The sequence below is a fragment of the Corvus cornix genome, chromosome 3, assembly GCF_000738735.6.
Source record: "Corvus cornix cornix isolate S_Up_H32 chromosome 3, ASM73873v5, whole genome shotgun sequence".
NCBI lineage: Eukaryota > Metazoa > Chordata > Aves > Passeriformes > Corvidae > Corvus > Corvus cornix.
Window position 1 is genome coordinate 4,161,210 of NC_047056.1, and position 27,999 is coordinate 4,189,208.

The window sequence follows — 27,999 nt, forward strand, 5'->3', positions numbered from 1 at the left end:
TACAGGGATATTCTTGTCTCCATTTTAACCAGCTCCTCGTTTGAAGTGCTTTCCTGAAGTCCAGACTGATGAGAAAAGTGATTCTTCTAAATATAGGTAATAAAATAAATCTAATCAAAGGCAAATGCCTGGTTAGCTGAGAAGTGGTCTTTTGCAAATTTGTGTTATATTATACTGGATTAAGAGTCAATATTCATTTGGCTGGGACACTTGTCTACATTTCTGTTCTGTTTTTGTTGAGGATACAAGCTTGAGAGAGTTAGGAATTTTTATTCAAGGAAATTCCAAGCTTTCTACTTCTGACTGTAGGAACACCTTACATCAGATTATAAATATTAGGTGCATGAATTTCCCTCTTAATTGCAGAACTGTACTTCATGTATCCTTAATTTATTTATTCAGATTCCTTAGTTTCACATAGGCCTAAATTGCACCTGGATCTTGGCAGCCAGACAGCTGGAAAGAAATTTACAGATGCAATTTTAATGCCTCAGTGTTTGACAGAGGATATTGCTGGCCCAAAGGATGTATTTTTTAATTATATTAAAAGAAGACTTCAAAATGCATATTTGTTTACTGAAAACCATTTTGCAGTAAGGAGACCTGCAGGTAAATTTTGAATCTGGGCTTTGCCATTTCCCTAATAGCAGGAGTTTTAATAAAACATTAAAGCATTGATTAAGAGGTACTGCTTCTGTTGAATGGTACTGTTCTTAATTCCTTTTCTTTTTCCCTGGGGGGAATTAGTCACCCTGTAGTATTTTTCTGAAGTGGAAGGTAAAAACAGTGATAAAATCAGTTTGGAATCAAGGCTAGGTCATTATGTAAATATAATATACCTTGCCTATACGGCTTATTTTTAATAAGAATGTGACTTTTTCTGCCTTAATCACTTAGATTATAAACTCTTGGGAACTATTTTTACACTGTAATTCCCAGCAGAGCCTCAGGCTCAGTGGTCATGAGGTGCTTCTGCTCTGTGGATGTGATTAATCCTGGTGATTTTATCATATGCAAACCTCTTCCATACAGCAGTGAGGATTTGGATTAAAATCCCAGAAACATCTCATTTGTCATCTTTTCTGGACAGAAGTGAGCAGGAGCCCAGCCCTGCTCAGGGTGCTGTCAGGAGCAGTCCCACAGAAATACAAGAGCATTTGGGACCTCTTAATTAAGGAAGCAGGACTTGGTTCTTGGATGATGATCCACTGATGATCCTGATAAAACACTCTCCTTTATTGAAGTGCTCCATTCCATGGGCTACCTAATGCTTTTCTAGGAAGTGCTGTAGAAATAATGAGATCATTGATTCCACTCCAGCATTCTCAGCTCCAGCTGGTTTTCCTAGTGTGCTAATCCTAACATTTCTGTTGTGACCATTACTGCTGGCACTGGGATGTTTTTCCAGTGGGTGAGCCTGTGAGCCAAACCCTTGGAAGGGATGTGAAAAGACTGCAAGTGCCTTGCTCTGCATTCCCTGAAATGATGTTGAGCGGTCTTTGTCAGTATCAAAACTTACATCTCCCGTTTTTTTCAGCTCCCCTGGAACCTTCTTTTTATCACTTCTTTTGAGTACAAAAGTGTGTCAGTAAAGTGAGATGGATCAAAAAGCAAACTATGGAGACCTTCCTATTTTGAGGCAGTGCTTGTCAGGCACAATATGTTGGGGTTTTTCCATGTTCCTGGCAATGTTTTTATGGCAAATTTTGAAAACTCATAGGTTTGGGATGGATAGGTGGCTTTTCCAGGTGAGTTCACTCAATTCCTAACTGAAACTTATTCATGAAGAAAGTCTTACTGACTTTACCAATAGAAAATCACCTCTGTGGAAGGTATAAATTATGGTTCCATGAGACATAGTGGATTTTGTTGTTATTATTCTGATGAAAACCTGTATTGATCTTCTGCTATTTCTGTTTAAACTGAAGAAAAACCATGCGCTTTATGCTCAAAAGAATCCAAGAGGAAAATAAGGGACTACTTGGAAATTTAAGAATTGAAATGAAAATGAAAGAAAGGTAATAAAGCCAAAGTTTTTGCCATTACATTAATTGTAACTGAATTGTGGTTGGTAAATCTGCCTTGTGTTCTTCCTAGAAATAGCAAGCAGGGGCACGTGCTGACATGCAGCTTGTGCTGCATCTGAAGAGAGTAATTCTGTTCCTTTCAAACTGCTGTTCCTGACTTTTACTGGTGCAAAATGAGATTTATAAAAGCTCCCTAACACCAAGGTAAATTTGAGGCGGTTTTTTGCTCATGAGGAACAAGACTGCATAAAAATTCACCTTAATTCTGTTGGTGCTTATTAATTTTATTTTGGTCTTCATCTGTTACAAACATCCTAGTGTTTCCTTCATCTTCTCCTCAAAAATTAGAAGTTATACTTCCTCTTGTGCTTTTGTACCTGCTATCTGTGGATATATAAAAGAAAAAAAAAAATCATTGTTTCTTCTGTTACTCTGTGAATGCTTCTTAGAAAAGCCGGTTTACTGCCTAAGTGAAGAGCTGTAAAATTGTATGTTTAGAAGTTTTACTTTTAATAGTACTAGAAAGAGTAAGCTGGAAAGCAAATCCAAGTTAGTTGCCCACTTCAAAAATCCCCCTTTTAAATTACTTTTGAGATGAGGTGAAGGGTTAAGAACATACAGTACTGATAGTATGGATTATATCTGCTAGGTGTCTTTTTCTTTTTAATAGATACTCTCAGAGAACTAAACATGGCAGTTTGCCAGCGTTTCACTTCTTGATGACATCAGTGGTAACAAAAGGCTCATAGTTCATTATTTATTTGGTCTGCTGACAAAACTGATTACTTGGAATAAGACCACTGAGTTTGTCTCATGCTGTAAATCCCATCTTAATAAAATATCTGTTCAAGGAACAGGTGAAGTGAAACTTGAATTTTCCTTCTTGGAATGTTTGCAAGCTTTTACGCTCTTAAGAAAATATTTTCTCCATCACACCAAGTAAATCTTTCTGCACAGTTGGTGCCAGCTTTGAACTTCTCAAAAAGAGAATACTAAGTAGGTAGTGTAAAGCTTAAGCATTTTTGTCCCCACGCTGTTTTCCTCTTCCACACTGTGCTGGAAGCAGAAGCCCTTGGGCTGTGCCTGTTCCAAGGCTGTACCTGCACCTCCTGTAGGTGTGGCAGTGTGGAGAGGGGAGCTCTCAGTGCCTCAAGCTCACGGTTGGTCTGCCCACGTTTCAAGGGGTTTACTTTGGAATAGCCCGTTAGTCCTTGGGACCAGCTTCCCCCTAGTGGTTGGGATGCATTCCTTGGTGGGCTTGATCCAAAAGAAATCCAGTTTGCATTTTTCCAGAGTACTCTGCATGTGCGTGGCCTGTCTGCCCAGTAACCTCAGTGAGTATTGGGAATGTGGATGGATATTATTTCTGCTTTAGGGATGGAGAAGCAGAAAGTCAAAGTCACTCTCCTGCCACCCCGCAGTGGTCAGAAAGAGAAGCCTGAATCCCATTTTCCTGCTCAATGGATTCTGAGTGGTCTCTGTATCCATCACCTTAAAGTTTGTATACCAGCCCTCTGCTCATTATAGAGGAAATTCCTAACTCTTTTCCATGTCTCCTCTTTCCCCCACAGCTGTTAGACCCATTCTTGAGAAGGAAACAAGAAAATAAAAGGAACACTTAAAATCCTGAAACACTCTAGATGTCTGGCAGTTAGACAGCATTAATTATACATGTATCTGTGTCTTTAGAAACTCAATAAAACTCTTCCCTTTCTCAATGATCCAGAAGAACAGCTTGTTCTGCAAAAGGCTTTTTCTAACTATAGACAGGTATCAATTCCTTTATTGACTGATTCCTTCCTTTGCTAATGCATCTGCTGTCCTGATAAGGTGACTCTGACCTGCAACTTCACTTCTTTGGTGGAGGGGATGAAGAAAAGTGGTGTTTTTTCACGGTGCCGTCAACGTACAGCCACTGCTTTGAAACATCAGTTGTGAAAGCAACTGATCATCCCAAAAGTTCCCTCATTTCTGGTCACTTAAGCAGCACACCACCCTATTCTAGTTTTTCCATCAACGAAATACATTAAGGCAATGAAAGCAGTCAGTCTTGGATACTCCCCAATGTTATTTTTGTCTCTGACCACAAATTTAATTTGTTCAAAAGCTGATGAGCTTTATGTTTTTGTGGGGATCCCCACACTGGAATGAACTCTGGGCTCCTCTTGCCTGGGAAGCATTTGCCAGAACTGCTGATGTGATTAAGCAGCTGGGAGAAACTCCAGAGCAGGTGAATCCCAACCTTTGGAATTCCTTAAGGGAGTGGCTGGAGTGAGTGTGAAGTCAGCCTTGGGTTTTTTATTTTAAAGGGTTCCAGAGGTTTGAAGATGCTTGTAAATCATCCCAGCAGGAAGATCGAGCATCATAGTCTTAAGATGTAACAGGAAAAAGGAGTATTCTCTTGGCCAGAACATTCCCCTGTGGCTCTGGGGAAGAGGGAGGTTGGGAAGGAATCCTAAAGAAGAGACAAGAAGTGAAGAGCTACAGTCTCCAGTGGCCTCAGCTGAGCACTACAGAGAGCCCTGAGCAGGAAACCTCGCTGCGTATCTGGAGAAAGATGGATCTGCCCTATACTGCACACAGCTGGAGAAGGGGGACACACTCAGCCTTTGCACATGGTGTGTGCAGTGGCTGCCAACAGCTTGCTGCTTCGGAATGGAATCAGCACTGCACTTGGGCAGAGCCAGGGCTGGGGAAACACAGATGGGATTTCATTAACATTAATGGACTGGCTAAGGAACAGTTCTACATGTTGACAAGATAATGTACAGCTTTAATATAGCAACCTTCTACAGCTGCTGGGGACTCTGGTGTCTTCCTTGTGGAACAGGCCCAGCTATAACATTTATTTTCAGTGTTCAAAATGAGTCCTGAGGAAGTTGTGGGTAAGATCCTGGTCCCTGTTTCAAAGCATCCACTTCTCTTACAGGGACCTGACGTCCCACCTCACTTTTTTAAATGATTGCTCAGACTCTTGATGCTGAGCAGAAAACATCTAAGCTGTTTTTCAAAACGAACATTTATCATGTGGTGTCCTTCCCAGGGCAGATTATTAATTAAACTGCAGGACTCAAAATCCTGTCTGGAAGGAATCCTGGGTGGAGAGGAGGTGCAAACCCAGAGGACCAACATGAAATGCAGCCAGATGTTCTTCTGAAATGGAAGAGTTAAAAATCCAAGCTTAAAAGGACAAAGAAAGGGGAAAAAGGAGAAATCTTGTTTCTGGAAAATGAGAAGCTGCTTATCAGAGGAAATGTGAATGTGTGATGCCAGGGTGGGGCAGTTTTCTCTCCAGTTCCTGTGCTTCCTCTGAAGTGGTTTGACTTTTGAAATAGATAAAATAAAGGTGACTTGTTTTTTGTTTCCTGTACTGGGAAAGATGGAATAGGGGGCAGATTTTACACCATCAATGTTGCAGGGCTAGAGGGGTTCCCTTACTGTCTGTTGATATTGAAAACAGCCTGAAATGGCTTTTTAGCTTTTTACTGGGAAAAATAACAGGAATATCAAAGGATCACATTAGTTAGGAAAGAAGCACGCAGCCTCAGTATGAATTTTGTGTTTGCTGTGTGAAGGGAAACACTACATTGGTGGTGGCAGTGAAGATGAATTCTGGGAGTGCAGGTAAGGTGTCCTAATGCTTCCATGTTCTCCAGGAATCTGTGTTTGCAGGTCACAATTCTGCTCTGGGGCCAAGGGAAATGGATGGATTGTTATTTTTTTTTAGTCTCTAACAAGTCACATCCTGAGAACTGAGCTGTAATTCCTGTAAAGTCAATGGTAGGGATCTCCCTGGGAATAAGTGCTTGGAAATGTGCTGTTAAGTGCTTTTCTGCCACACATCCCTCTTTTATGAAGCTGGGATCCAGGCCTGATCAGCAGTTGGTCACTGAACATCTGCCCCAGTGCAAAGCTCATCCAGAGAGCCGAGATGCTCCAACAAGGCACCCCCCACTTTCCTGACCTGCAGAGCTTTCCAGTGCTCTGGAGCACTGGAATGTGATTGGAATTGTGCTCTAGGAAATTGTACCCCCTGGAACAGCTCTGTTAACCTCTAGCAAATCCCTTGAAACCTGCAGTGCTGGCCCAGACATTCAGTGCAAACAAAGCACAAGCTGCTGGAGCACGTTTGTGCCAGGGTTTCCTGCTTCCAAGTGCAGTCAGATATGGCCTAAAATGAACCATTGTTGTTGCAATGACAAGAGAGGCTGGGGTGAAAATCATGTTATTTCCTTTGGAAAGAAAAGAGTTCTATTTTTAACTATTTTCCCCTTAATCTTACTATTTCATTCTACCAGTGTTTAGAGTAGAGAGTACAATACTTTTTGTTATGATTGTTCTTTGTGTGACTGGGATATAAGTAGATGTTCTGCAGCAAATTGTCTGGGATACAGAGTCCAAGGAGATTATGCTGCAGGAAGTTCTAAAAAAAAAACCTCAAACCCTTACACAATCCCCCACTCCCTCCCTCCAAAAAGCCATAACCCAAACAAATAAAAATCCTAAAAGACTGCCATAGCTCCAAAATAACTGTAAAAATTGTGTGCTAGGCTTAAACCAGAAGTCTGGAAGAAATGATTGTCAGATACCTCCGTGTATTTGAGAAGTGATTTATGTACGTTAAACAGAAGATAAGAAACGCACTTGGGCTGTGCTTGTGTGTTCTCACTGAGACAAATGGACAGTTCTTTTTGTTAATTTGCTTCCCCATCTTTATTAGCAGCCATCTGATCTTCCCTCCTCTTCTGCTTCCACTAATCCTCACCAAAATGGCTGGAAAGAACTTCTGTTGTGGTCTGGAGTGTTTTCCTGAGATTATTTCTACTATTTCAGCAAGCTGAGTAGAGTTACTGGATGCTCAGAAGAACTTTTTGATCTGGGCTTTACAAGCCTTGGGCCCTGCTCAACAGTAAGTAGCCAGGAGAGAGGAGAGGGACTGCTCCCTGTCACCTGAAACAAACTTTTAATTCATTTCAAGCTGTTCTTTGAAACCAGACATTGGTAAAGGATAAAACTATCCACAAGTACTTTATCGAGTACGACCTTCTGGCTCAGCCCTTTGTTCCCATTTATGGCAAGGGGACTGTGTCCACAGCCATCTGTGCACAAATTACAAATAATTTATCAGGCTATGATCTTTTCCATTATTTTACAGGATGCTGCCTGAAGGAAATAGCAGAGCTGGAGGCCTGTGTTGAATGGGTGATGTATGAAAGGGGCTGGTGGCAGCGCATTAGGATGGAACACAACTCACAAATAACAGGGAAGCAGATTTTTAGCATCTCTGTGCCATTGTTTAGATAATGTGTTTTACTGAGGTTTTGATAAAGCTGTTATTTAAAGAAAAATCCCAGAATCTAACCCCATCGTGGAAACTACCTGGTTATTGCAAGATGATTTGCCTGAGGAGACAAATTGGCATGTGCAGCTTCTTTGGATAATTTTGTGCTCTGATCTGAGAAACCTTCAGGCATCTCATCCACAGACTTGGCTCTTTTATCCTACTATTTGGCCCTTTAAGAATTTTTTTTGCCTGAGGAATTCAAAGCTTTTTGCAGACTTTGTAGGATTTTCTTTTCAAGACACAAGACTTGCGAGAATGGGGTGGAAAGTAGGGAGAGTGCTGGGAGGTCCTCGTGTACCAGGATGTTCCCCACTTGGTTTCCCTGCCCCTTCAGCTGCCAGCAGTATCAGGGAATGGAAATTCCTTTGGGATTGGTAATTCTGACTCAAAAAGAAGAGTTCTATTCCACAGAACTATCTTCCAGGGTGAATTTTATTTTCATTCAGTGTTAAATTGAGTGCAGTCACAGGTAACCAGTGCAGGGCTCAGCTGTGTGCCCTCAAATGGAATTTGGTCCATGTTTTGGAATTGCTGGCTCTGCCTCAGGGTGGGAGGGCAGAGAGTGGAGTTGGGTGTGGTGCTGCTTGTGAGGTGTCTGAGAGAGAACTGACTTGCATAAAACTGAGCAGCTTTTTCCTAGTTACCCTTTATACAAAGTTGAATATTACCCAGGAGTTGTGTGGCTGGTTGGAAACTGAGGGCTATTTCTGGGCAACACTAAGCTGCCTTTCAGTGGGAAAGGGAGGAGAGGGAGCTGTGGGAACAGGAGGGGCTGTGTGCCAGTTCTCAGGGTCAGGAACAAGCTGGAGCAGGCAAACAGGTACCCAGCCAGCTCCATGAGCAGAGTTAAACCCAGCCTCAGCTTGCTAGGCCTGAATTAAATCAGCATTAAGAGAGTACTGGGAGAAGGAAGCTTTCGCCCAGGAATAAACGGTGAGTCTGGTTAACAAGCAAGGGATACAGGGAACCCTCACTGCCCTGGGAAGTGTCACAGTTTCGAAGTAGCGTGAACTCCATGAACCCATTGATAGGTGTTTGTTAGGAGGGGCCGTTCTGCAGTGGCACCACAAGCAGGCCCTGTGTGTCAGTCAGATGAGCCTCAGCACCTGGGGCTGACGTTCTGCTGTGCAATGTCTGCAGCTGCTCTTTTGGTTAGAAAACCCAGAGTTCAAAACCCCAAACGGGTCCTTTCCAAGTGCTGTTGCCTCACACTCAGCTGTTTGTGTGGCCCTTCAGTGTTGGATCTGAGAGCTCATTGCTTGAGTAGCTGGGATGGTGCCCTTGGCAATTTCAGTACTTTGGGGATAAAGGTGCTGCAGGATTGAGCTCCCCAGAGCAGAGCCTAATCAGAATGAGACACACAAAAAGCTGATTTTTGACTGTTTGCTTTTACTACTTATTGGAAATTATTAAATATTGACACAATTTGTGTGTCTTTTATCCGTGCTCGAAAATGTGGGATGGCACAGAACACACATTAAAAATTACAGCAACTTAACCTGAGAACCAGATACTCCTGCAAGTGTGGAAATCAGTGTCTGGAATCATCTGAATAATGTGGAAGCAGGATGGTTTGTAACAATTCATTATCCTGGCAGCCAGAATTTCCTGGCTGTGTTGGCAGCGTGGTTGCTACAGTTAATCAGCAAGCTGCCTAATCTTACTAACCTTCTTATTGTAACCTGCCTAACTATTGTTAGTAATCTGCTTATGTCAGTAAGCCCTGACTATTAGTAGCAAGTTTTGAGCTGTGCAGGTGCAAATATTCTTGTTTTCAGTCCTGTTGACAACTGACTTTCACGGTACTGTTTGTGCTCATGAAATTAAACATGGTCTCGTTTACGGTGGTAATGATCAGAAAATCAGAGTGTTTCTTGCCTGTCAACATCTGCCTGCTCTGTGCTACAGCCACGTCAGCATGTGGGGGATTGTCCCACGTGGCTAATCCTGGGATGCAGTTCATGGGACACGGAGCATAACTGGCCAGAACTGAAGGGGGGAAGTCCTGCTGACCCTGTTGCCTCCTAAACTTGAACCCCTACAACACTCTTCATGTCTGTGTGGTTTGCCTTATCCCTGTGATCCCTAACTTCTCTGCTCCATCTCACTGCTGGGATTTTAGTAAACAGGAGAGACAGGGATTTTTCTGATACTATTTGTAAGTCTTAGTTCATTCCTCAAATACCTGGCATTCCTGTTGAAGAAAGAAGCAATTTTGAGTTTTGCTGGAGTATGCAAGGGCTCTTTTTTTTTTTCCCTAAAGCCAAGTAATTACCAAAACATTATATAACCAGAGATGTAAAACTGTAATTCCACTGAAGGGTGACAAGGACAGACACCAAACTATTTTAAATTTTATCTCATTTTATCTTATTTATCTCATTTTATCTTTTTAATCTCATATTATTTAATTTTATCTAATTTATCAGATTTCATGATCTTCATGTTTGTAAGCCAGCAGCTGCCATATCTTGTAATTATGGACTAGACAGTATTCCTGGACAAAATTATTCTGTATACAAAACTCACGTTTGACTTCAATTTGTGGGTAAAGGGACAGACACACTGTTAGAAATAATTTTTAATAGTATATTCTGATCTTTAGAGTGCCTGTTATCTGCCAAGCTGAGGCAAAACTTTTGATTCCTGCTGTTAAAGAAGCCTTGAGGACTCTACACGAGACCATAATTAATTCCAAAATAGGGATGGCTTTAAACATTTTCTTCAAGAATTTGAGTTCTTTTGTTATTCTCTTCATCTGGAGCAGCTATAAAAGGTATAATATTTTGATGTCATAATTTTTTCCTCTAAGGAAAAGAGAACATAACCTGCTTGGTGTTGTGATAACTATGTACAGGAGGAGATGGTTTCTAGAGGAAGCAATATTGTAAATAAAAAACATTCTTGAAAAAGCACAATATCCAAAACTTCTGGCTTCTTACTCCAAAACATAAATATGGTTACTGTATAGAAACACTATTCTTGCACTTCAAAATTACTTCATACCACAGTCCACATGCAAAGTTGCCTCCTTCTTCCCACGTGGTGTTTTTAATCCTTTTTTCAGATACACCTTTCTCATTTTCTTTGCAAATTTTTGAACATGTTCCTACTCAGGTGCTGTAGCCATTAATTAAAATATTAAAGACAGAATATTCAATAATCTGTGAGAAACTTTCCTATTCCTCTCCCTCCTGCTCAGTGGTTTCCCTGAAAGGATAACTCATCAACATTTCTCCTCTAATGAGCTTTGTGTCTTAAAATGCTTCTATTATATCACCTTTGGTGACTCAAAAAAAAGAGACTTTCTTTTTCTCCATGTAATTGCCTCAAAATGTTATGAGTTCTGACAAATTACCACACATTCTGTTCTCCTTTCCATGGTACTTCTCTGCATCTTGACAATTTACCAAAATCCTTCACCTGGATTTTGATTTTCATGTCGAAGTTATTGGGCTTTTTCTTTAAATACAGGTTATTTTGGGGTTTTTTTCAGTTCTGTCATCCTATTAGTTATTCTGGATTGTCTACATTTAAATCATCCTTCTTGCAAAGAAAAAAAAAAAGAAAGGAAAAAAAGAGGTCAAATCATGGCTTGGTTTTCAGGCCAGACTATTTTTCATCTCCTGACAGGTGTATGTGGCTCTTCTTTGTTTGAAGTATTTTTTACTGCTGTTCTTCGCTTGGCAAGGTTTAATTCACCCTGAGCTGTCTGTCTCCATTTCTGTTCTGTCATCTCTGATTTTCCTTTGCTTTCTCTGCTTTTTAATTCCTTATTGGAATGTTTATCCCTTTATGTTTGTAATGCAATTTCTGAACAGCTTTTTTGACTTAAATCTCATTATCCTCTCCATCTGAAAAGCTCTGCTGCTCCAAGTGATTTCCATGAGTGGTTGGTTCCCTTAATACCTCAAGGTTTGATCTCCCATTCATGAGGATCTTTCTTTTCCTACAATAAGATTGTTTTCTTTAAGATCCTTTGCTAGCAAATTATGTCCTAGAAATGCTCCCTGGAAAGCTTGGGAAACCACAATCAATTGGATCTCCTTAGTCCACACAATTCTGTTTTTCTTTTCCAGAAATGCTAAAAAAGCTGAGGCATAACCTCCAAAAGCTGTCCTAACTCTTCCTGGTTATATCATACTTATCATGTTCATTAATTCTGCTGTTATTTAGGTTAATATTTAAGAATTCAGTGACAATCTAAATTATACACAGGTTCCCAACTCCTTCTAAAGCCTCAAAAAAGCATTGGTTTTGCTACTTTCTTTAAGTTCAAAGGAATTTTAGTGGTATTTTTAACCCCTATCTTAGTAGTTCAACAATTATATATTTGTTCTTTTAGAACACTTAGTTGAGAGCTGTCAAATCTTAGAAACAGATTTGACATTTTTTGCTTTGAAATTACTTCAAATAATCTGAGAAAAAAACCTAATTCAGAGTTCCTCTGCCTTCTTTCAGAAAAAGATTTGACTTCCTAAAGAGACAAATACCGGTAATATGGGACTGTTAATTGTACAACTCTTCAGAATTACAGAACACTGACAAACCAACCTCCTCGTGAAGCAAGGATTAATATTTTCACAGGTATTTTATTCAAGTTTTAAAAAAGTCTCAAATTCACATTAGTTATGTTCACCCTTCAAAAATAAATAAAAGCAATAATGCTTAAAAAACTTCCAAACATGAAGAAACTGTGTAACAAAACAAGGAGGAAAAAATAGTAACAACAGATTTTTTAGCAAGAAAGTCAGTAACAGGAAGAGAAGGTACTACTGATACAAGACAAAAACCAAATCCCAAACATTTTTGGGAGAGTGTTTTGTGGAGTAGCTGAAGTCCTGAGGAACCAGTGTATAAGAAGAGGTATTAAAGCACTTCCTTGCATAGTTTTGTACAACTAGAGTTACCTGAGGTAAAAAGATTCCCCTTTTACAGGGATCAAATGGCAATTCCTGCTCCAAAATCTCCCCTGGCTTTGCCAGCCCGTGGGAAGAGCTGGTTATGAGCCCTCAGTATTTACACAGCACACGGTGTAACATTATTGTTAAACAGAGAGGTTGGAATTCATTTCAAGAACAGAGGTGCACTAATGTCACAGAAGAGTGCAATAAAGAAGATTAACACAAAAGTAAATTATTTTCTTGGTGAAAACTAGGAACTTGAGCTTTCTTACTGGAAAACAACCAAAATTCCTGCACTGGCAGGTCTCTTAAACTACGAGGTAAAAAACCACAGAATTTTGGATTTGTAGCAAAGCACCAATTTTTTCTCTGGTGTCTGTTCCACAGCCAGCAGTGGAAGAGGCTCCTGAGTGCCAGCCCATCCTATCTCCTTCCTGTCAGTCACCCTCCTCATCACTGGGCTTCTCCTCAGAATCATCACTCTCATATTCCTCATTCTCATACTGGAAGGCACCCTCAGCTTCGGGGTCTGACTGAGCTTCCTCTTCGTGCTCGTGGGACCCCTCAGACCGAGAGCTGGTTCTGGACTCCTCCTCCTCCTCCTCTTCCTCCTCCTGGGAATGGCCAAGGGATGGGCCTGCCTTTGCTTTCTCTTCCTCCTCTTCCTCCTCCTGGGAATGGCCAAGTGACAGGTCTACCTTGGCTTCCGCTTCCTCTTCCTCCTGGGAATGACCAAGTGATGGGCCTGACTTTGCTTCCTCCTCCTCTTCCTCCTCCTCTTCCTCCTCCTCTTCCTCGTCACTGTGCTGGCCTGAGGGTGGGCTGGACCCAGGCTCATGGACATAAGGGCTGGCTCTGGCTTCATCCCCATCCTCCAGATCACTGCACTGCTCATCTGGGGTGGAGGTTTTGACACCTTTTCCCTTCTCTTCCTCCTCCTCCTCCTCTTCCTCCTCCTCCTCCTCCTCCCAGGAGTGCACAGATTGGGGATTGTGTTCAGCTGCTTCCTCAAAGGATTCCCTTTTTTTCACTTTAACCTTGATGATTCTGAAAAGACAAATTGCACGTGGGGTTTTATTTTCTGGGAATATGCTTTCCAGGAGGTGTTAAAGCATCTTTACGTAATCCAGGGCAAAGCCTGGTAGTCTTGGCTGGGGTGGAACTGGGGAAGGAAAAGGGAAGGGGGGACACAAGAGTCTCTCTTTATGCTAGAAAGTAACTCAACAGTATTGCTTACATATTCCCATTTTTTTTTATTTCTGCTTCCTTTTAAATCATAACAACCAAGAGATACTAGAAACTATTTTTAATAAGGTTCATTTAAAAAATTTAAAATTTAAAGGTAGTGACTCACAGCAACCTGCCAGAATTTTTGATGAAAGGAACAAACAAGAAATGTTTTTCTTCATTTTTCTTTGAAGTGTATTACATAACATAACCTGTTTGGTTAAGCAGCTCTCCTCTGTTTTAGGAAATAATATTTAATTCAGGAAAACCAATCAAAAGTACATACTAATGCTAACACACCACATCATCAAATAGTTCCCTGGGAAATACTAGAAATCATTAAAAAACCCTTAAATCTACACATGAAAAATGTTCTAGTTATTAGATATGTAGTGGGCAGAAAGAAAAAGTCTTCAGTCATCTCTACCTTTCTCTGACAGCGATGGAGGTAAAATCTCCAGCAGTGGAGAACTGCAGTGATTGGGCTGCTCCTCCCTTCTTTGAAACAAACTCTGGGCAGATCCCCAGTGCTCTCAGTCTGTTTGAATAATACTTCTCTGCAGCTATTCTGGCATTTTTCTGTAAGAAAAACACAATGGTTAAATGTTATCTAATGCATTAAATGCCTGTATCTTGATACTTTTATTTCTATTAATCCTCTGTTTCATTATTTGCAGCTGACAAGTGGAAATGGTTATTCACTGCAGCTAAGAAAGGCAAAACAATACTTGAAAAATTTATACCAGGTTTTACTTTTCTGTACCAGCAATGTTTGGTTGTGGCCAGAGTTACTCATGTTGTAACTGAACCAGACACACCTTTACGACAGTTCTCTGTTCCCTGTGCAAGCATGTCACAAAAATTACTGATATTTATATGGAGATGGGGTAACAGAGGTTGAAATGGATAAACACTGCCCTGAAAAGTGTTTTTTAAGTATCTTCTAAAAATATTATATTACAAATGTCTTATTCAGTATCAGTCAAGATGAATTAGCAGTTCAGAAACAAGGCAACCTGAGTGACTCTTTCAAAAAGCAACGGCATCTGTTTTACTCTTTCTTGCATTTCTTGCAATTCTTGCAAATATTCCTGCCTTCTCTGCTTCTCGTTGTTCCTACAGGAAGCAGAGCACAAGAGAAATCATTATTAATTTATAGGACAAGGAGTAATTTCCTACAGCAGTTAAATCACTCATAACAAATTAAGTGTTGTCATACTTCAAGGTACATAAAAGGTACTGAACAATTCATCTCTGAGGGAGTCACTTTGGCTAAGCAGAGGCAGGTCCTGGCTACTGGAGTTAAATAGAGGCTGAGTTTGGATTCTTGGGGTTTTTGTAGAAAGAAATTTGGATACTTGGGGTTTTTTACATGCTGGTTTCATAGAGATCTTCCAGTTGTTCTGAGCAAAATGAAACAGGATACACCATAGGAAAGTACAGCATTAAATAAAAATCAGTACTTTTAAAGTCTGACGGTGAGAATCTTGCTACTTTAGCAGCTGATCTCCCAGGAGCCGTGGCCACATTCTGGATCATGGAACACTTTTTCCTGAGTTGGTTTGTCAAGGGCCCAGTCAGTAGAGCAGGATAATGCAACTGTTGATTCATAACTGAAATGGTCTCTGGGATCACAGGGAGCACTGGATAATTGATGTGGAACGACCTGTAATCTCTCTTCAGTGTGGGACAGGCAGCTCTGTGATGTGCCTCTGAACTGGGCAGATCTGGCACTGCAGGTCAGGCACTTCAGGACAAAGATGAGATCGGGGGGTGCATTTTACACCTCTGCCTCCTCCAGCCTCTCTCCCTGACCATCTCTGAGCTCCTCACTATGTTGGGAAGTGAACTTCCATGTTGCTCCTTGCTTTGAAAGGGTACTGCCACTGAGAGACCTCATTGCCCAGCTGTGCTGAAATGAGCATTATCAGGTTAAACACTTGCACCAGCCTCTGCATCAGCACCGGGGAAGTAATCTTGCTTTGCAATAACCATTTTACACACAGACAGGAGCTCCTGAAATCTGATTAAGCTGAATACTGTAATGTGAAATTTGCTGTTGACTGAACTCAAATCACATCTGCAATCACCCACTGTCTCTCTTAGTTCTCCACCTACTCTGACTCCATTGTTTTCTGCTTCTGTCCCAGAGTCAGCAGCCCACATGCCCGAGGACACACAGATTACAAAGCTCCTGTTATTAACAGTATGCCGGCTTGCTGGAAATTAGGATTCGTGGTTGCTGCCCAAGAATCCTGCCCAGGCATGAAGCAACAGGGGCAGAGCAGTCGGTGCTTCTCACCATCCCCACGTAACAGCACCTTAAAGTGACAATACCGCAGCAGTGCCACTGGGCCAGCCCAGATCACAAACCTCACTAAGGCTTGTTCAAACAGGATTCATTTTTGGGGGCATTAGAAAGAACAATAAGCAGAAAGGGTTAATTTAGCCCCAAACACGAGCCCAAGCAGCAATCATGGTGTTAGAGCCGTGTCAGAGCTGGAGTGACAGCTTACAGCACTCCAAGAAGGCCCTGGTGTTCTCCCTGTGTACTCAGTCGTACACTAACAGTCTTTGAATTGCATCTCGACTCCAGGGAACTTTGGATCCCATTCCTCCTGAACACCAGCAGCTTCCTGGGTCGCTGCTGTTACACTGTAAAGTTAAAATATTCCTGCTTTAATCTCTCTCTTCAGTGGGGACCTGCTGGGACAAAGAAGTGAATTGTGAAATGCCCATTGCTGCACCAAAGTTGTACCAACATCAGTGCGGTATCCAGCTCTGCAAGGATATTCTGTATCCACACTGTCCCCTTTCCTTTTGATTTGCATAGCTTTTTCCTCTTTAATTGATACATGAATTCAGAAAACACGGGAGTTCCCCTGTTAGTGAATCTATAATACTCAAAGGTGGAATATATATATTTCTATATGCTGTAAATTTCTCTGAGTTCATACAGATTGGCAACAATTTCCCAGTTGAAATACTAAGTTTGACCACTTTTTTACCAGCTGCTTGCACCATGTTTAATTTATCATGTGTAAGTATCTAAACTTAGATTATACTATCTTTTTACACATTGTATGTTTAACATACAATGCAATCCTAAACCTCTCCTTCTCATTGTTGATGGAGGTGTTCAGGATTCAGGGCAATGCAACAAAATACCTGAACGTTTTTAATCTGGATTTAGACATCTGAGCTAGGCTCTGATGTGGGTCATTGGCCTCAGCCCGAGCCATTACAATTCTCTGGAATTTTCTCGTTCTTTGTTTCTGCTTGGTTCTGTTCCTTTTTTGTTGTTCTTCCAGCTTTCTCTTTTCCTCAAGGGAATTCCTGGTGGGGAAAATAAACTAAGGCTGAATTCATTTTAAATCTAGAGCAAAGGAAGCTTTGGCAAAGATAATTCCAAAGAGAAAAACAGGGTTGCCATGAGAGGACACAAGGTATGTGCCATTTTAAGGGATTCAGGATATCCCGGAAAACAGCAGTCATTTGTCTTCCTAGGGACATTCTGACAAAAATGCACTAGTGTTCCTTTAACAATAATAAATACTAATTAAGTCCTATATTTAAATATTTTAGGATTTATATTATAAGCCTTTAACAAACTAAGCCCTATATTCACTGCATGGAAGAACTAATTACATACATAGAAATACCAAAAATAATACCAAATAAAATACCAAATATATATTAATACCAAAAATAATCTACTTTGCAAGCATATATAAAGTAGAGCATCTCTAAGCAGTCACCTTAGGGCTTGTAGCCGTCGTCTCGTGGATTCTGTGTTTTTGGGAGATTTGGATTTTCCTCCTCCCAAGAGATGTGGGTTTGCCCCTGACTGCCCCATCTGAGGTTTCCGTCTCGGAGAGGCAAATGGCCACCGTGTTTCCTTCAATTTTTCTTCATCCTCTTGAATGTCCTTCAAGATCTTGCCCTTTTTTGAGGGGATGTACGAAGTACGAAGGTCGAAAGGCTCACAGACTGTGAGGTGTTTCACTTTTTTTTGTTGCAGGAGGCGTTTCTGGAATTTCTCATGTAGGAGTTCAAAATCTGGAACGCTTGATTTGATCTTGGGTTTCTGTTCCGTTCGCTTTGGTTCAATGCTCTTGTGTTTCTTCTTTTTGTTGGTCTCTTTTAAGGCCAGTCTGCTGTTGGGCACCGATGAATTTCGTAGCAGCTCCTCAGCTCTCATCCTGATCCTGATTTCTCTGTAGAGCTCCTCCTCCTTTAGCTTGTCACTGAAATCTGGACTATAAACACATTTAGGAACTGGTTTCGCTCTGAACACTTTGGTTTTATTTTCAGGTGGGGAAACGTCTTTTAATTGCATTTTCCTGATTTCCCTCCTTTGCCTCTCTCGCTCAATGAATTTAAATGGCTTTTGGGAAGCCAGGAGCTTGAGTTTGCTCCTCTCCCTCACAGACCTCCTGCGCTCCTCGTTCCGCTGCACGATGTCGTGGTAGAGCGGCAGGAAGACGGCAGCGGGCACGGGATTGGCTCGGAATTTTTTCTGACACTCTGCTTCCTCCTCTAGTTGCTTCTTCAATAAGTGATTTTCCAATTCGATCTGTGACTTGGATTTGATGTTCTGCTCTTTCTTCTGAGCTTCTCTGATGGTCATCTGGAAAGGCTTGGGCACGGTGACTCTGGGGGACCACACTTTCTGTTTCTTGTGCACCTTCCTGCAGGCTGGTGAGTTGGGTAAGCTGTGCTTGGCACGGGAGATGTAGTCTTCCAGAGAGAACCCATCCCACATTTTTTCAATCTGCTGCTTAGCAAATGAGGATGATGCAGTTTCACTGTCGTTTTCTTCAATTGCTAATTCTCCATCAGACACATCGGATATACTTGAGCCCAAGGGATCACTTAAGTCTGAGTCTGAAAAGGATTTGTGCAGGTTAAGAGGCTGATACGAGCTCTTGTCCCAAGTTGGCCTTGAAAAAAAAAGGGAAAAAAACCACTTGGTTTGAGCCGGTCTAACACTGATGCAAAGCCAGTGACTTCCACTCTAAGGAATCACCACTAGAAACCAAAATGAGTGGCTGAGAGGGGAGAGAAGGGAAAAGAGAAGCACACTGGGCACTCAAAGCAGATCCTGGTTTTAGTGCTGATCACCAAGTCAGCACTTCCTGACTTGGGAAAGGCCCTGTTCGCTCCTAAATGTGCTGTCCAAGCCCTGCTGCACACCCACCTCTAAACCTCACAGACCATTAGCAAGGTAATGAGCGTTTCTATTATTAAAACTGACTTTTCTCTGATTATCTGGTTACGAGAGATGGGGAGAGCAACACTTTCCAGCCCAGAAACACACCCTGCTGTTTTACAGCTGCCTGCAAAGCATTTGGGAATCTTCAGCTAAAAAGTGCCCCCAAACTTACCTACAGCACTTTGGAGAAGTGTCATTTCTCTTATCCAAGGGCTGTACTCCTTTTAAAAACAGTTTGTTCCGATACATGCTTTCCAATTTTGCCATCGTCTCCATGTGGGCATTCTTCAACTCTTCCAGCTTCAAGTAATACTCTTGATTTGAGTAGCACATTTTGGAGAAGTCTATCCACTTGTCACAGTCTCTCCTTGGAGGGGGGGTCTGCTCTCTGTTGGTGTTTGAATCCAAATCAAAGCTATCCTAGAAGAGATGTTTGTAAATCTTTCTGCTAGAAGGAAGGGGAACAAGGTTCTTAATACTGCTTTGTCCTAATTAAGTCTAATGAATGGTAAAGTAACACCAAATAGAGATACCTGTATACAAGTGTTAATGTAGAATTACAAGGAATAATCATATTGCGTATTAATTTATATCCTAAGGGTCCTCTTTAAAGCCTGTAAAAATTCCCAAGTCTGCCCTGTAATCAATATGTTTATAACAGGAAATATGACCAAAAGGACTTACCAAAAAGAAAAAAATTAACTATTTTGTAAAGTACAATTTTTCCTTGATTACTATGCAGCTCTAAAAATGCCCTTATTTACCAGCAAACAGAACCTTCTCTGCCTCCTATTTCCATAACCACTCTAAAAATGAGTCATTAGAGATGTGGTGCAGAAATGTTATTCCATTCACTTACTGTGAAATGACACGGATTCTGCACAGGTTATATTTCCAATACTGTTTGGCAGTTTGCGGCTGTGTGCAGGTACTATTCTTTAAGGATTTTTAGAGGTTACACAGGTCAGAGAAGTTATTAAAGCCAGGTTAGTCAGCATCACAAAGGCTTCGTTTTGCTCTAAGCACCATGTTTTAAAAAGTCTCTTTATACAGAAATTAGAATACTACTTTTCCACACAGGGGTATTTTAATGAGCTTTGACATTGCAACAAAAAACCTTGTTTCTGTTTGGTCAGGTTTTCACTGCAAAAATCTTTAACTGTTTTTTCCCCCAGCAGTGACCTAATGCAATGGGAATTACAGGATCGAAACAGCGAATTTAAAGCGCCCATACAGAGCCCAGACTCTCCACCTCCCCGAATCTGCTGCTGCCACGACCGTGCATGAACCCAGTTTCTTTGCTCGATCCGCGGAACGATCCCAGCCTCTTCCCCGGGCTGGGCACGGGCAGTTTTACATCTGCTGTCCAGACGCCGCGGTGCCACAAGCTCATTAAAGGATCGGCGCTGCAGCAGGGCCATCTGTCAGGTGTCTCCCGTGTGTGCGTGTCCCTTGTGCCCAGGGAGGCGCCGGTCCGTGCGGTGCCGGGGAGGGCGGGGACCCCTCTGCAGAGCGGGTTCAGGGGGAAGCCCCCGGCCCCGCGTCCCCGGCTGCCCAGCAGCCCCTCCCGGCCGTGCCCGCGGTACCTGCGCGGCGGCGGGCGGCGGCCCCCGCTCGTAGAGCGCGGCGGGCGCCCGTGTGCGCGGGTCGAGCGGCGTGCGGAGGCAGGAGGCGGCCAGGCGGGCGGCCCGGTGCGCGTCCTCCATCCCGGGCCGCGGGCAGCGAGCGCAGGGAGGCGGGCAGGGAGCGCAGGGAGGCGGGCAGCGAGCGCAGGGAGGCGGGCAGCGAGCGCAGGGAGGCGGGCAGGGAGCGCAGGGAGGCGGCTCCGCTCCGCCCCCGCGGAGGCGGCCCCGGGGCGGGAGCGGGGCGCGTTAACCGCCCGGCCCGAGCGAGCCCCGGCGGGGCAGGGCTGCAGCTTCGCCCCGCGCCCCGCCCGTGCGGATTTTTAGGTAACTTCTTGCAGGATTTTAGTCGGCACCTGTAACTCTCACTGGCGAGCCCACGTTTTTTGCACCCTCAAGTTATTAAAGAAGCTTTTTCCGTCTTGAAGTTTGTACTTCAGGTAAGCAATTATAGAGTAAGGCTAAACCAGGATAAGCAGGAACATTCTGTCCTAGGAATATTCTATCCTAAATCAGGATAAGCAGCAACATTCTGCCTCTACAAAGAGGTGTTAATGATGGATGGACCTATTTACTGTAGTGAAATTACAAATTATTTTTGTGTATGAAATCACATACAATTTTTGTAATTCTTTTGTAATTGTCAAGAATTGTAACTCTCTGATAATGGGGGATTAAAGCTTTAAATCATAGCACCTAAACTAAGTGATCATTGCTGGATGTGAGCCTGTGGGGTAGGGCAGCATTTGCAATTTTTGCTATTTTAAACAGGCAATGAATAATTAATGCAGAACATTAATGACTAAATCGATTGTCTAATTTATTAATTAGTATTTGAGTTATTCTGTTTGGTCCACTTGGCAAGTCACAGGAAAGTTATTTCAGTAACAGCAGGTCAACACCATGGTGGAAGTTCACTCAAAAGTTCCAGCTCCAGCCAATCATGAATGGAAATGTGAGAAGAAATGGAAGATACACTCCTTTAAACAGAGGAATTGGGTTGTTTCAATACGGCAATAATGGACATGAAAGGGTTAAGTCAAAATGTCAGGCTAAGAATTAGAATTTGGAAAGCTAATTTGCTTTATTATAGAACAGTGTACTTTTGACTTCTTGGCCAGCTTTGGGAAAACTAATCAGTCTGGGGGCAGGGGGAAGAGACAGAGTGAAGAGCACCCTTTGTAGGACTCTGGGTCATGTGATGGCATCAGGAATCACTGCAGACCTCAGGAGAGTAAGGAATGTGATGTGCTCCCACTGCAAAGATCCTCCTCCTCTCTAGCCCCGCATCCTTAAGGGCAGTAACACCACTCCCTTAGGGAAAGCTTCTGGAGGAGCAGCTCTAAGCCAGCTAAGTGTTACTAGAGTGCACTTCAAGGGTGTTTTTAGAATATATCACTAGAACTAATAAGTTGCCTTAAACATTTCAGAGATAAAGAGGAGCACAGAAAACCAAATGCAGCAAATTCTAACAAAATTATACAGCAAAGACTCAGGTAGACTACTGCGTGTTTATTGATAAAACAGCACTTTCTTTTTGAAAACCAACTGGTTTTTAAGTTAAACCTGATCAAAGTACATCAGTCTTGGTGGACTTTAAGACAATTCACACAGGCGCTTTTGGTGAGGAATCCATATTCCAGCTACAGGGCAGGAGCTCGAGGCCATGGTCCCCACCTCTCTGCTCAGCTTACCCTCGAGTGTTCACCTGCAAGGAGGGCACACAGTCAGGCAGAAGAAATCACAGCATACATCACAATTCCTCCTTTGTTTAAAGACCCTGGGGTTTTAGTGACTCTAATTCCCTGCTTTATGGTGTGGTATTTATAGTGCATTTAATTTTAGCTGCAGTTATTAAAAGGCTGAATGGTCTTAAGCAGCACACAAACTGAGAACACTCTACACAGTAGCTGTATTTTGAAGCGCAGCAAACAAATGACAACATCCTGGTGCTTGTGAAGGAAAGATAACCCAACCCACGATGCCAACGCCACTCACCACATCATCAATCTTGAGAATGCTGCGCACGGTTTCTGTCGCAAGGGTCAGTGCACTCAAAGACACCAGCAGAGGCTGCACGACCAGCTCCTCCAGGATGTTGGAAATGCCACCCTAGGGGAACAAGGAGCCTTCACTTTGCGCAAGACAGACTGCAGTCACATTTAGCACATTTTATTTTAGCAGAATCCTGAGGGCAGTCAACTCCTAGACTATCACAGGGCTTTCATCTGCAACAGGGGCATTACAGCACACATCTTCTCCCCCCAGGCATTTGAGATATCCAGTAAAAATCAGCCAACAGAAAAAGTCAAGAGTGCCAACTGAGAAGAAGCTGTGGTGCTACTCCCAGCTTAAAAACACCTTCCACTGCAGATCATACTGATGTGTCATTCTAAACTGATCTACTGTTGTAGCTGAAATGCTGTTGTAGAGACATGAGATGTTTCTTGTCCTTTGGGTACGGCGTTTGATACCAATGCTCAGGGTAAGCTTGTAAGAGAACAAGCTGCAATTTCCCTCTGTTACTTTTAAGGAGGCTACTGCTATGCAGCACCAACTTGCCCTCTCACTAGTCCAGCCCTAAGGTTAAGCATTTCTCCTGTAATACCCAGGTATTCTAACCCCTTATTACCTTTCTGACGTTAATGCCAGCTGTTTTCTCTCCTTGGGCATGTCTGTTTCTGAGCTCTGTTACCGTGGAAATGGGATTGAGCCCTGCGTTCTCAGCCAGGGTGGAGGGAATGACTTCGAGTGCATCCCCGTAGGCACGGACACAGTAGGACTCCATCCCCTTCAGTGTCCGTGCGTACTCATTCAGCCGCAGCGCCAGCTCGATCTCCGGGGCTCCACCACCAGCAATCAAAGCCCTGAGAGCACAGAAATGACCATCAAACCTCGCTTCACTGAAGTGCACACACCATCAGGCTTTATGTGTCATTAATTAACCAAACTGAGACAATACCTTTTCTTCACTAAGCACCTTATGACACACAGGGCATCGTGAATGGAGCGCTCGGCTTCCTCCAGGACGAGTTTGTTGGATCCACGTACCACGATGCTCACAGTTTTGCCAGGGTTTGTGCAGCCTGTAATCTAAAACATAAAACCAAATACTGACACTGGGGAAAAAAATTAAAGTTTGGGACAAAAAGACACTGCCATTGGCACTTTTTAAACTGTGTAACAGCACTGATGTCTGGCCAAGCAAAGCCACTGCACTGCCAAAGTCAGTAGCTACTCAGAGCTTAGAAGTAGGTACTTAAATGTAATAAATTACACAGTAAAAAACATTAAAGCTACCAGTTATTAATATAACTGACAGATGCTAAGTGGGTATTAACATTTTGTGTCTCACTCACCTTTACTAGTTTCCCAGAACCGTTCAAGTTGACCTCCTCTGCCAGCTCAGCAGAGCCCAGCATGTCAGGGGTGAACTGGTCAATGTGAGCCACAGGCTTAGTTCCAATTGTCTGAAAAAATAATGGGAAAAAAAATTAATCCAGAGGCTGACTGCAGAGTCAGCAAGTACACTGCATGTTGTTCTTCTGCATAGGACAGTAAAATGCAGAAGGGACTGTGGCTTTTACATCTGTCCTGAATCCTTCCATACAAGTGTGACTGCTCAGCAGAGCAGGAATGTTTTTTAGGGAAATGTCTGTTCTTGCATTATAGTCAAAAGATGAAACTTGTGAAAATGTCACAATGAACTGGCCCTGGCTGGGCAGTTAGTTTCGGGGTAGATTTTAAACACTGTTGCTTATTTATATGACCCACCTTACCTTACATATAAACTCAATGTCCTCTCTTTCAATGTCTTTAACCACCATGATCTTAACTTTGTTCAGAAAATGGAGGGCCAGGTCACTGAGAGCATCCCTGAAAATGAGAGGGAAGGAGTCAGTTCCCAGGGCTCAAATTCTTCAGAGTACAAAGTAAGGATGTCATCAAACTCAAAATACAGACAAGGCTGGTGCTTTCTAAAGGTACAGTCACTGTTACTCTGCCAAGTGTGACTGTGTTTGGCTTCAGTTTTCCAAACAGTTCCAACTGTCCCCCTGAGCACGCACCGAGAGCTGGTGCCTGGGTATTAACGTACCGCAGAATGGACTTCTGAATGAGCAGCACATTGCACCCAGCCTTCTTGATCTGCTTCACCAAGTTCAGGATGTAGGCCCTCTCCTCACGCAGCACCCTGTCCATTTGAGCATAATCAGAAACAACTATCTGGTTGTCCATCTATTTAAAGAAAGAGAAAAGCAAGTATTGTGAGCTGACTTTAAAAGCAAGTATAAAAATGTTACATGTTTTTCAACTTAAGATGCTGTAATTATATAACAGCAAAATACTATGAGACAGTTCAGTATTTCTCATAATTTAAACAATTTTCTTTTTTATACCAACTAATTTTTTTAGTACCCAGAAGCCCCCCACTCTAGCTGTGGCACAGAGTTGACACCACAGCATCTTAAAAAAACATTTGTTACTACATTTGCATGTCCCAAGTCCTAGAGCACGAGGTTTTGCTCTAGCCACAGTCTGACTTACATCTGTTTTTGGAGCAGACAAGCAGAACTGAATGAGGCCAATTTTAGCTTTTTCCACTCTGGTTACACCGGTATTTGCCACCTTCTGAGTCAGGACGAGTCCCTCAACCAGTTCACAATCATCAATTGTGCCTCTGGAAGCAAACACAACCCATTACTGGAACACTCTGGGAAACTGATTTCACAGAGACAAAATCTGTCTAATTACAAATTGTTTCTTACCCCAACTTCTTCACAATTTTAATATCTCTGAGGTCCACACTATTGGCTGTAGCTGGGTCAATCACCTTCATTACTGCATCCACACTCATTGGAGAAAGTAAACTAGAATACTGACACACAACCTAAGGGATTCAACAGCAAAGAAAACATGGTGAGAGACTTCACACTGAAAAGCAGTGTCAATATTGTGACAATATTGTCATTGTGTTTCAGTGTTTGATGTCAGAACTTTGAAGCAAAGATATCTTAACATGGCATTTTCTTAATGGCTGCTCCTTGGCAAGGACAGAGCAGCTATGCTGGGGGAAAACCCACACTCAGGGGTGCACAGAAAATGGAACTACTTTTTCTCAGACTTGAGAAGCTGAGAGGCCTGGCTGGGCTGGAGCTGCCAGTCCAAGTGCAGCTGTACCTTGGAGTTGAGGGAAGTTGTTGCACTGTTCAGCAGGGTCTCCCTGTCACTGAGCTCCACGGGCTGGGCCATGTTGGTCAACACCTCGATACCTTTATCCAGAGCCTTCTGGAATGACTCCGAAATGATGGTGGGGTGAATTCCTGTGCAGAGCATAAAAAATGCCTGTTAGACACTTCATGCTTTCAAACATACTTTTTTTTTGGTTTTTTCTTCATCTCTTTCCATTTTAAAACTTCAGATACTCAGGTCAGAATGAACTAAAGGCACTTCAGCAGAATGTTCTTCACGGGTGTATGACCTCCCTTATTACTCTGCTATTAAAACTGAGGCAAAAAGCTGTAACATTCCAAGTAAATTGTCCTCACAGCCAAGTCTTGCACATTTCCTGGTGATCCCTGACATCCCAGAAGCACTTTCTCCAAGTTCTCTGGGCATTCTTAAAGCTGCTGCTGTTCAGCTGATGCCTGCGAGGAGGCTGACACTGACTTAATTTCAGATTTTCAAAGACTGTTTTCCTACAGTTCTGTATGGAACTCCTCAATTTCCCTGGAGTGTGGGATATGCCCTTTATCCTTCCAACTGATAACAGCTACTTTAAGCTTCATCACATGCGTGCAAGAGGACAAAAAGACTTCACTACCTACAGTCTCTGCATGTTAAATAAATGTCTTTACCTTTCTGAAGGAGTCTGGAACAGGCATCCAGGAGAGCTCCAGCAATGACAACAACAGAGGTTGTGCCATCACCAGCTTCAATGTCTTGTGCTTTTGAGAGCTCTACCAACTGAAGGAGAAATTATGACAAAAATTTATAATAAACAGAGTGCTGCTTACCCATACCCAGACACATCTTTGGCCCAAACACAGCTATGGTACAGTAAGTCACTTGCAGAAACAAAGCTTTTTCTCCCAAATTTAAAACTGAACACACCTACCTAACAGGTTTACCTTTTCCTTCCCTGGGGGAGGGTCACAGGAAGCTCATTTCCATCTCCAACCACAACCAAATCCATGACCACCAAACATCTCAAAGGACCAGATACTGTATCCTCAGACCACCTGACCATACCTTCACACATTCCCTTCTTTCATTCCCTTCTGTCCTAATGGTTTGGGACATGACTTTTCCTTCTTAAATGACAGATCAAGATTTGGGCTACATTTTCTTATGTCTTAAAACATGTCCAGAGGGATTGTGCATAAGGAACACTGGTTAAGAAACAAGGGTTTGTAACTCTTCAGCACATGCCACAATCAGAATAAACGTTCCTGGAGCAGAATGCACAAAATTTTCTGCTCTGTCACTATCCCAGGCATTGCTCCTCAAATCCACACAAAATGGAAAAGGAACCACTCACCATTTTGGCTGCAGGGTGCAGAACCTGCATTTGTTTCAGGATGGTGGCACCATCATTCGTGATTGTCACATCTCCCTTAGCATCCTGAATCTGGGAATAAAGGGCAGGAACACAGTTCCAATCAGCAGCTACAAATCTTTCATTTGACACTCCAAGTATTCTCTTTAACATCATTTCCCAAACCAAGATCTCCATTTAGTTCCCACTTTCCCTTAAATAACTGAAACATGGGAAAGAATTAAGGCAAAAGGCAGCATCCTCTATAAGACATGTTGAATTTACAGCATCTCGAATAAGCTTAATATTTTGACAATTTAAAACACAAAGTTTACCATTTTATCCATTCCCTTTGGTCCAAGGCTCGTCCTAATTGCATCGGCAACAGCTGGGAAGAGAAGAAAATGTTTGCAAGCTGATCTAAAGAACTACAAACACTCCATCATTTAAACATGTTTTCTAAAATGAAAACTCCTCCCAGTTTTAAGCAATTCCCAGATAGACCAAAAGATCCCAAATAGTGGAATGATGTAAGCCGCTGCAGTATCAGGACTGATTGCCACAGTTCTTTTTTTAAGCAGTTAGTATCTGATCACTTGACTGCAGCCATTTTAAATCTGGGGAATCACAAAGAAACAGAACACAGCACGCAGCGCGACCGGGGCTCGTGTCAGTGCTCAGTATCGCATCCCCTACACGCGCCGGCCCATCCCGGGCGACTCCCAGCCATCAAGCCCATGGAATTCCTGCTCCTATCCCTGGGACACAGTCCCGGGCGGGACACAGCAACGGGGATCCATCGTCCCCCGCCCCAATCGCGGCCCACGCAGGTCCCGGCCCGGCTCCCCCCGGCCCCGAGGCGGCCCCCGCGCGGGCCGCCGCACCTTTGCCGGCGGCGATGTTGCTGAAGCGGATCTGGGCGGGCTTGTCGCGGTCCTGGTAGGCGCCCTTGGCCCTGTTGCCGGCCCCGCCGGGGGCTCTGCCGGGCGCGCTCTCGGGCATGGCCGGGCCGAGCGGGACAGACCGGGATGGGCCCGGGATGCTTCCAGAACGGGGCCTTCCGGCCTCGCGTCACGCGGGGCTGCCCAACGCGCGCCTGCGCGCTGCTCAACCGGCGGGCGAAAC

At 43.0% G+C, this 27,999-nt stretch overlaps 3 protein-coding genes and 1 long non-coding RNA gene across 13 annotated transcripts in view; 2 read left to right on the forward strand and 2 right to left on the reverse strand.

Annotated features, from left to right (window-relative positions):
- The window catches only part of LOC120411708, a 55,167-nt gene extending 35,017 nt beyond the window's left edge, over positions 1–20,150 (forward strand). For 2 of the 9 annotated variants that reach the window (XR_005604213.1, XR_005604219.1), the window contains 2 exons: positions 6–11,958; positions 19,893–20,150. Coding sequence is in view for 1 of the 9 variants with exons in the window: in XM_039569300.1 (XP_039425234.1) it covers positions 19,893–19,898 (6 nt within the window). In the remaining 8 variants the exon portion in view is untranslated. The remainder of the gene's footprint in view (positions 1–5; positions 11,959–19,892) is intronic. The other 7 variants (XR_005604214.1, XR_005604215.1, XR_005604218.1 and 4 more) reach the window with 7 other exon arrangements.
- FAM161A (FAM161 centrosomal protein A) lies at positions 11,929–20,423 on the reverse strand. 2 transcript variants are annotated; one of them, XM_039569298.1, is made up of 7 exons: positions 20,304–20,423; positions 18,890–19,137; positions 17,261–18,445; positions 16,671–16,838; positions 14,519–14,618; positions 13,930–14,081; positions 11,929–13,322 (listed from the first exon to the last, which is right to left on the reverse strand). In XM_039569298.1, exons 1-7 carry the CDS (start codon positions 20,421–20,423, stop codon positions 12,713–12,715), a joined length of 2,583 nt encoding a protein of 860 aa, XP_039425232.1. In that variant the 3' UTR covers positions 11,929–12,712. The 2 variants fall into 2 exon arrangements, with proteins under 2 accessions (XP_039425232.1, XP_020440381.2); XM_020584792.2 differs by lacking the exon at positions 20,304–20,423 and having other exon boundaries at positions 17,261–18,389; positions 18,890–19,013.
- Positions 20,424–20,624: 201 nt separating this feature from the next.
- LOC109145099 lies at positions 20,625–26,356 on the forward strand. The gene is made up of 2 exons (XR_002046300.2): positions 20,625–20,779; positions 25,759–26,356. It is a non-coding gene; the product is annotated as an uncharacterized LOC109145099 (long non-coding RNA).
- On the reverse strand, positions 21,832–27,946 carry CCT4 (chaperonin containing TCP1 subunit 4). The gene is made up of 14 exons (XM_039569645.1): positions 27,759–27,946; positions 27,210–27,262; positions 26,878–26,967; positions 26,195–26,303; positions 25,518–25,660; positions 25,106–25,227; positions 24,885–25,017; positions 24,436–24,575; positions 24,119–24,215; positions 23,699–23,809; positions 23,302–23,432; positions 22,972–23,206; positions 22,338–22,451; positions 21,832–22,047 (listed from the first exon to the last, which is right to left on the reverse strand). The coding sequence occupies exons 1-14, from the start codon at positions 27,874–27,876 to the stop codon at positions 22,030–22,032; spliced, it is 1,614 nt and encodes a 537-aa protein (XP_039425579.1). The 5' UTR covers positions 27,877–27,946; the 3' UTR covers positions 21,832–22,029.
- Between the last annotated feature and the right edge of the window lie 53 nt (positions 27,947–27,999).

Coding starts and splice junctions, on each gene's coding strand:
- FAM161A (XM_039569298.1), bottom strand. CDS start 20,423: ATGGAGGACGCGCACCGGGCCGCCCGCCTGGCCGCCTCCTGCCTCCGC. Junction 18,446..18,889: donor ACTTCTCCAAAGTGCTGTAG/GTAAGTTTGGGG, acceptor TTTTTTTTCAAG/GCCAACTTGGGACAAGAGCT. Junction 16,839..17,260: donor CGACGGCTACAAGCCCTAAG/GTGACTGCTTAG, acceptor TTTCCCCACCAG/GAATTCCCTTGAGGAAAAGA.
- CCT4 (XM_039569645.1), bottom strand. CDS start 27,876: ATGCCCGAGAGCGCGCCCGGCAGAGCCCCCGGCGGGGCCGGCAACAGG. Junction 24,216..24,435: donor ATTCAGAAGTCCATTCTGCG/GTACGTTAATAC, acceptor TCTCATTTTCAG/GGATGCTCTCAGTGACCTGG. Junction 23,810..24,118: donor ACATTGAGTTTATATGTAAG/GTAAGGTGGGTC, acceptor TTATTTTTTCAG/ACAATTGGAACTAAGCCTGT.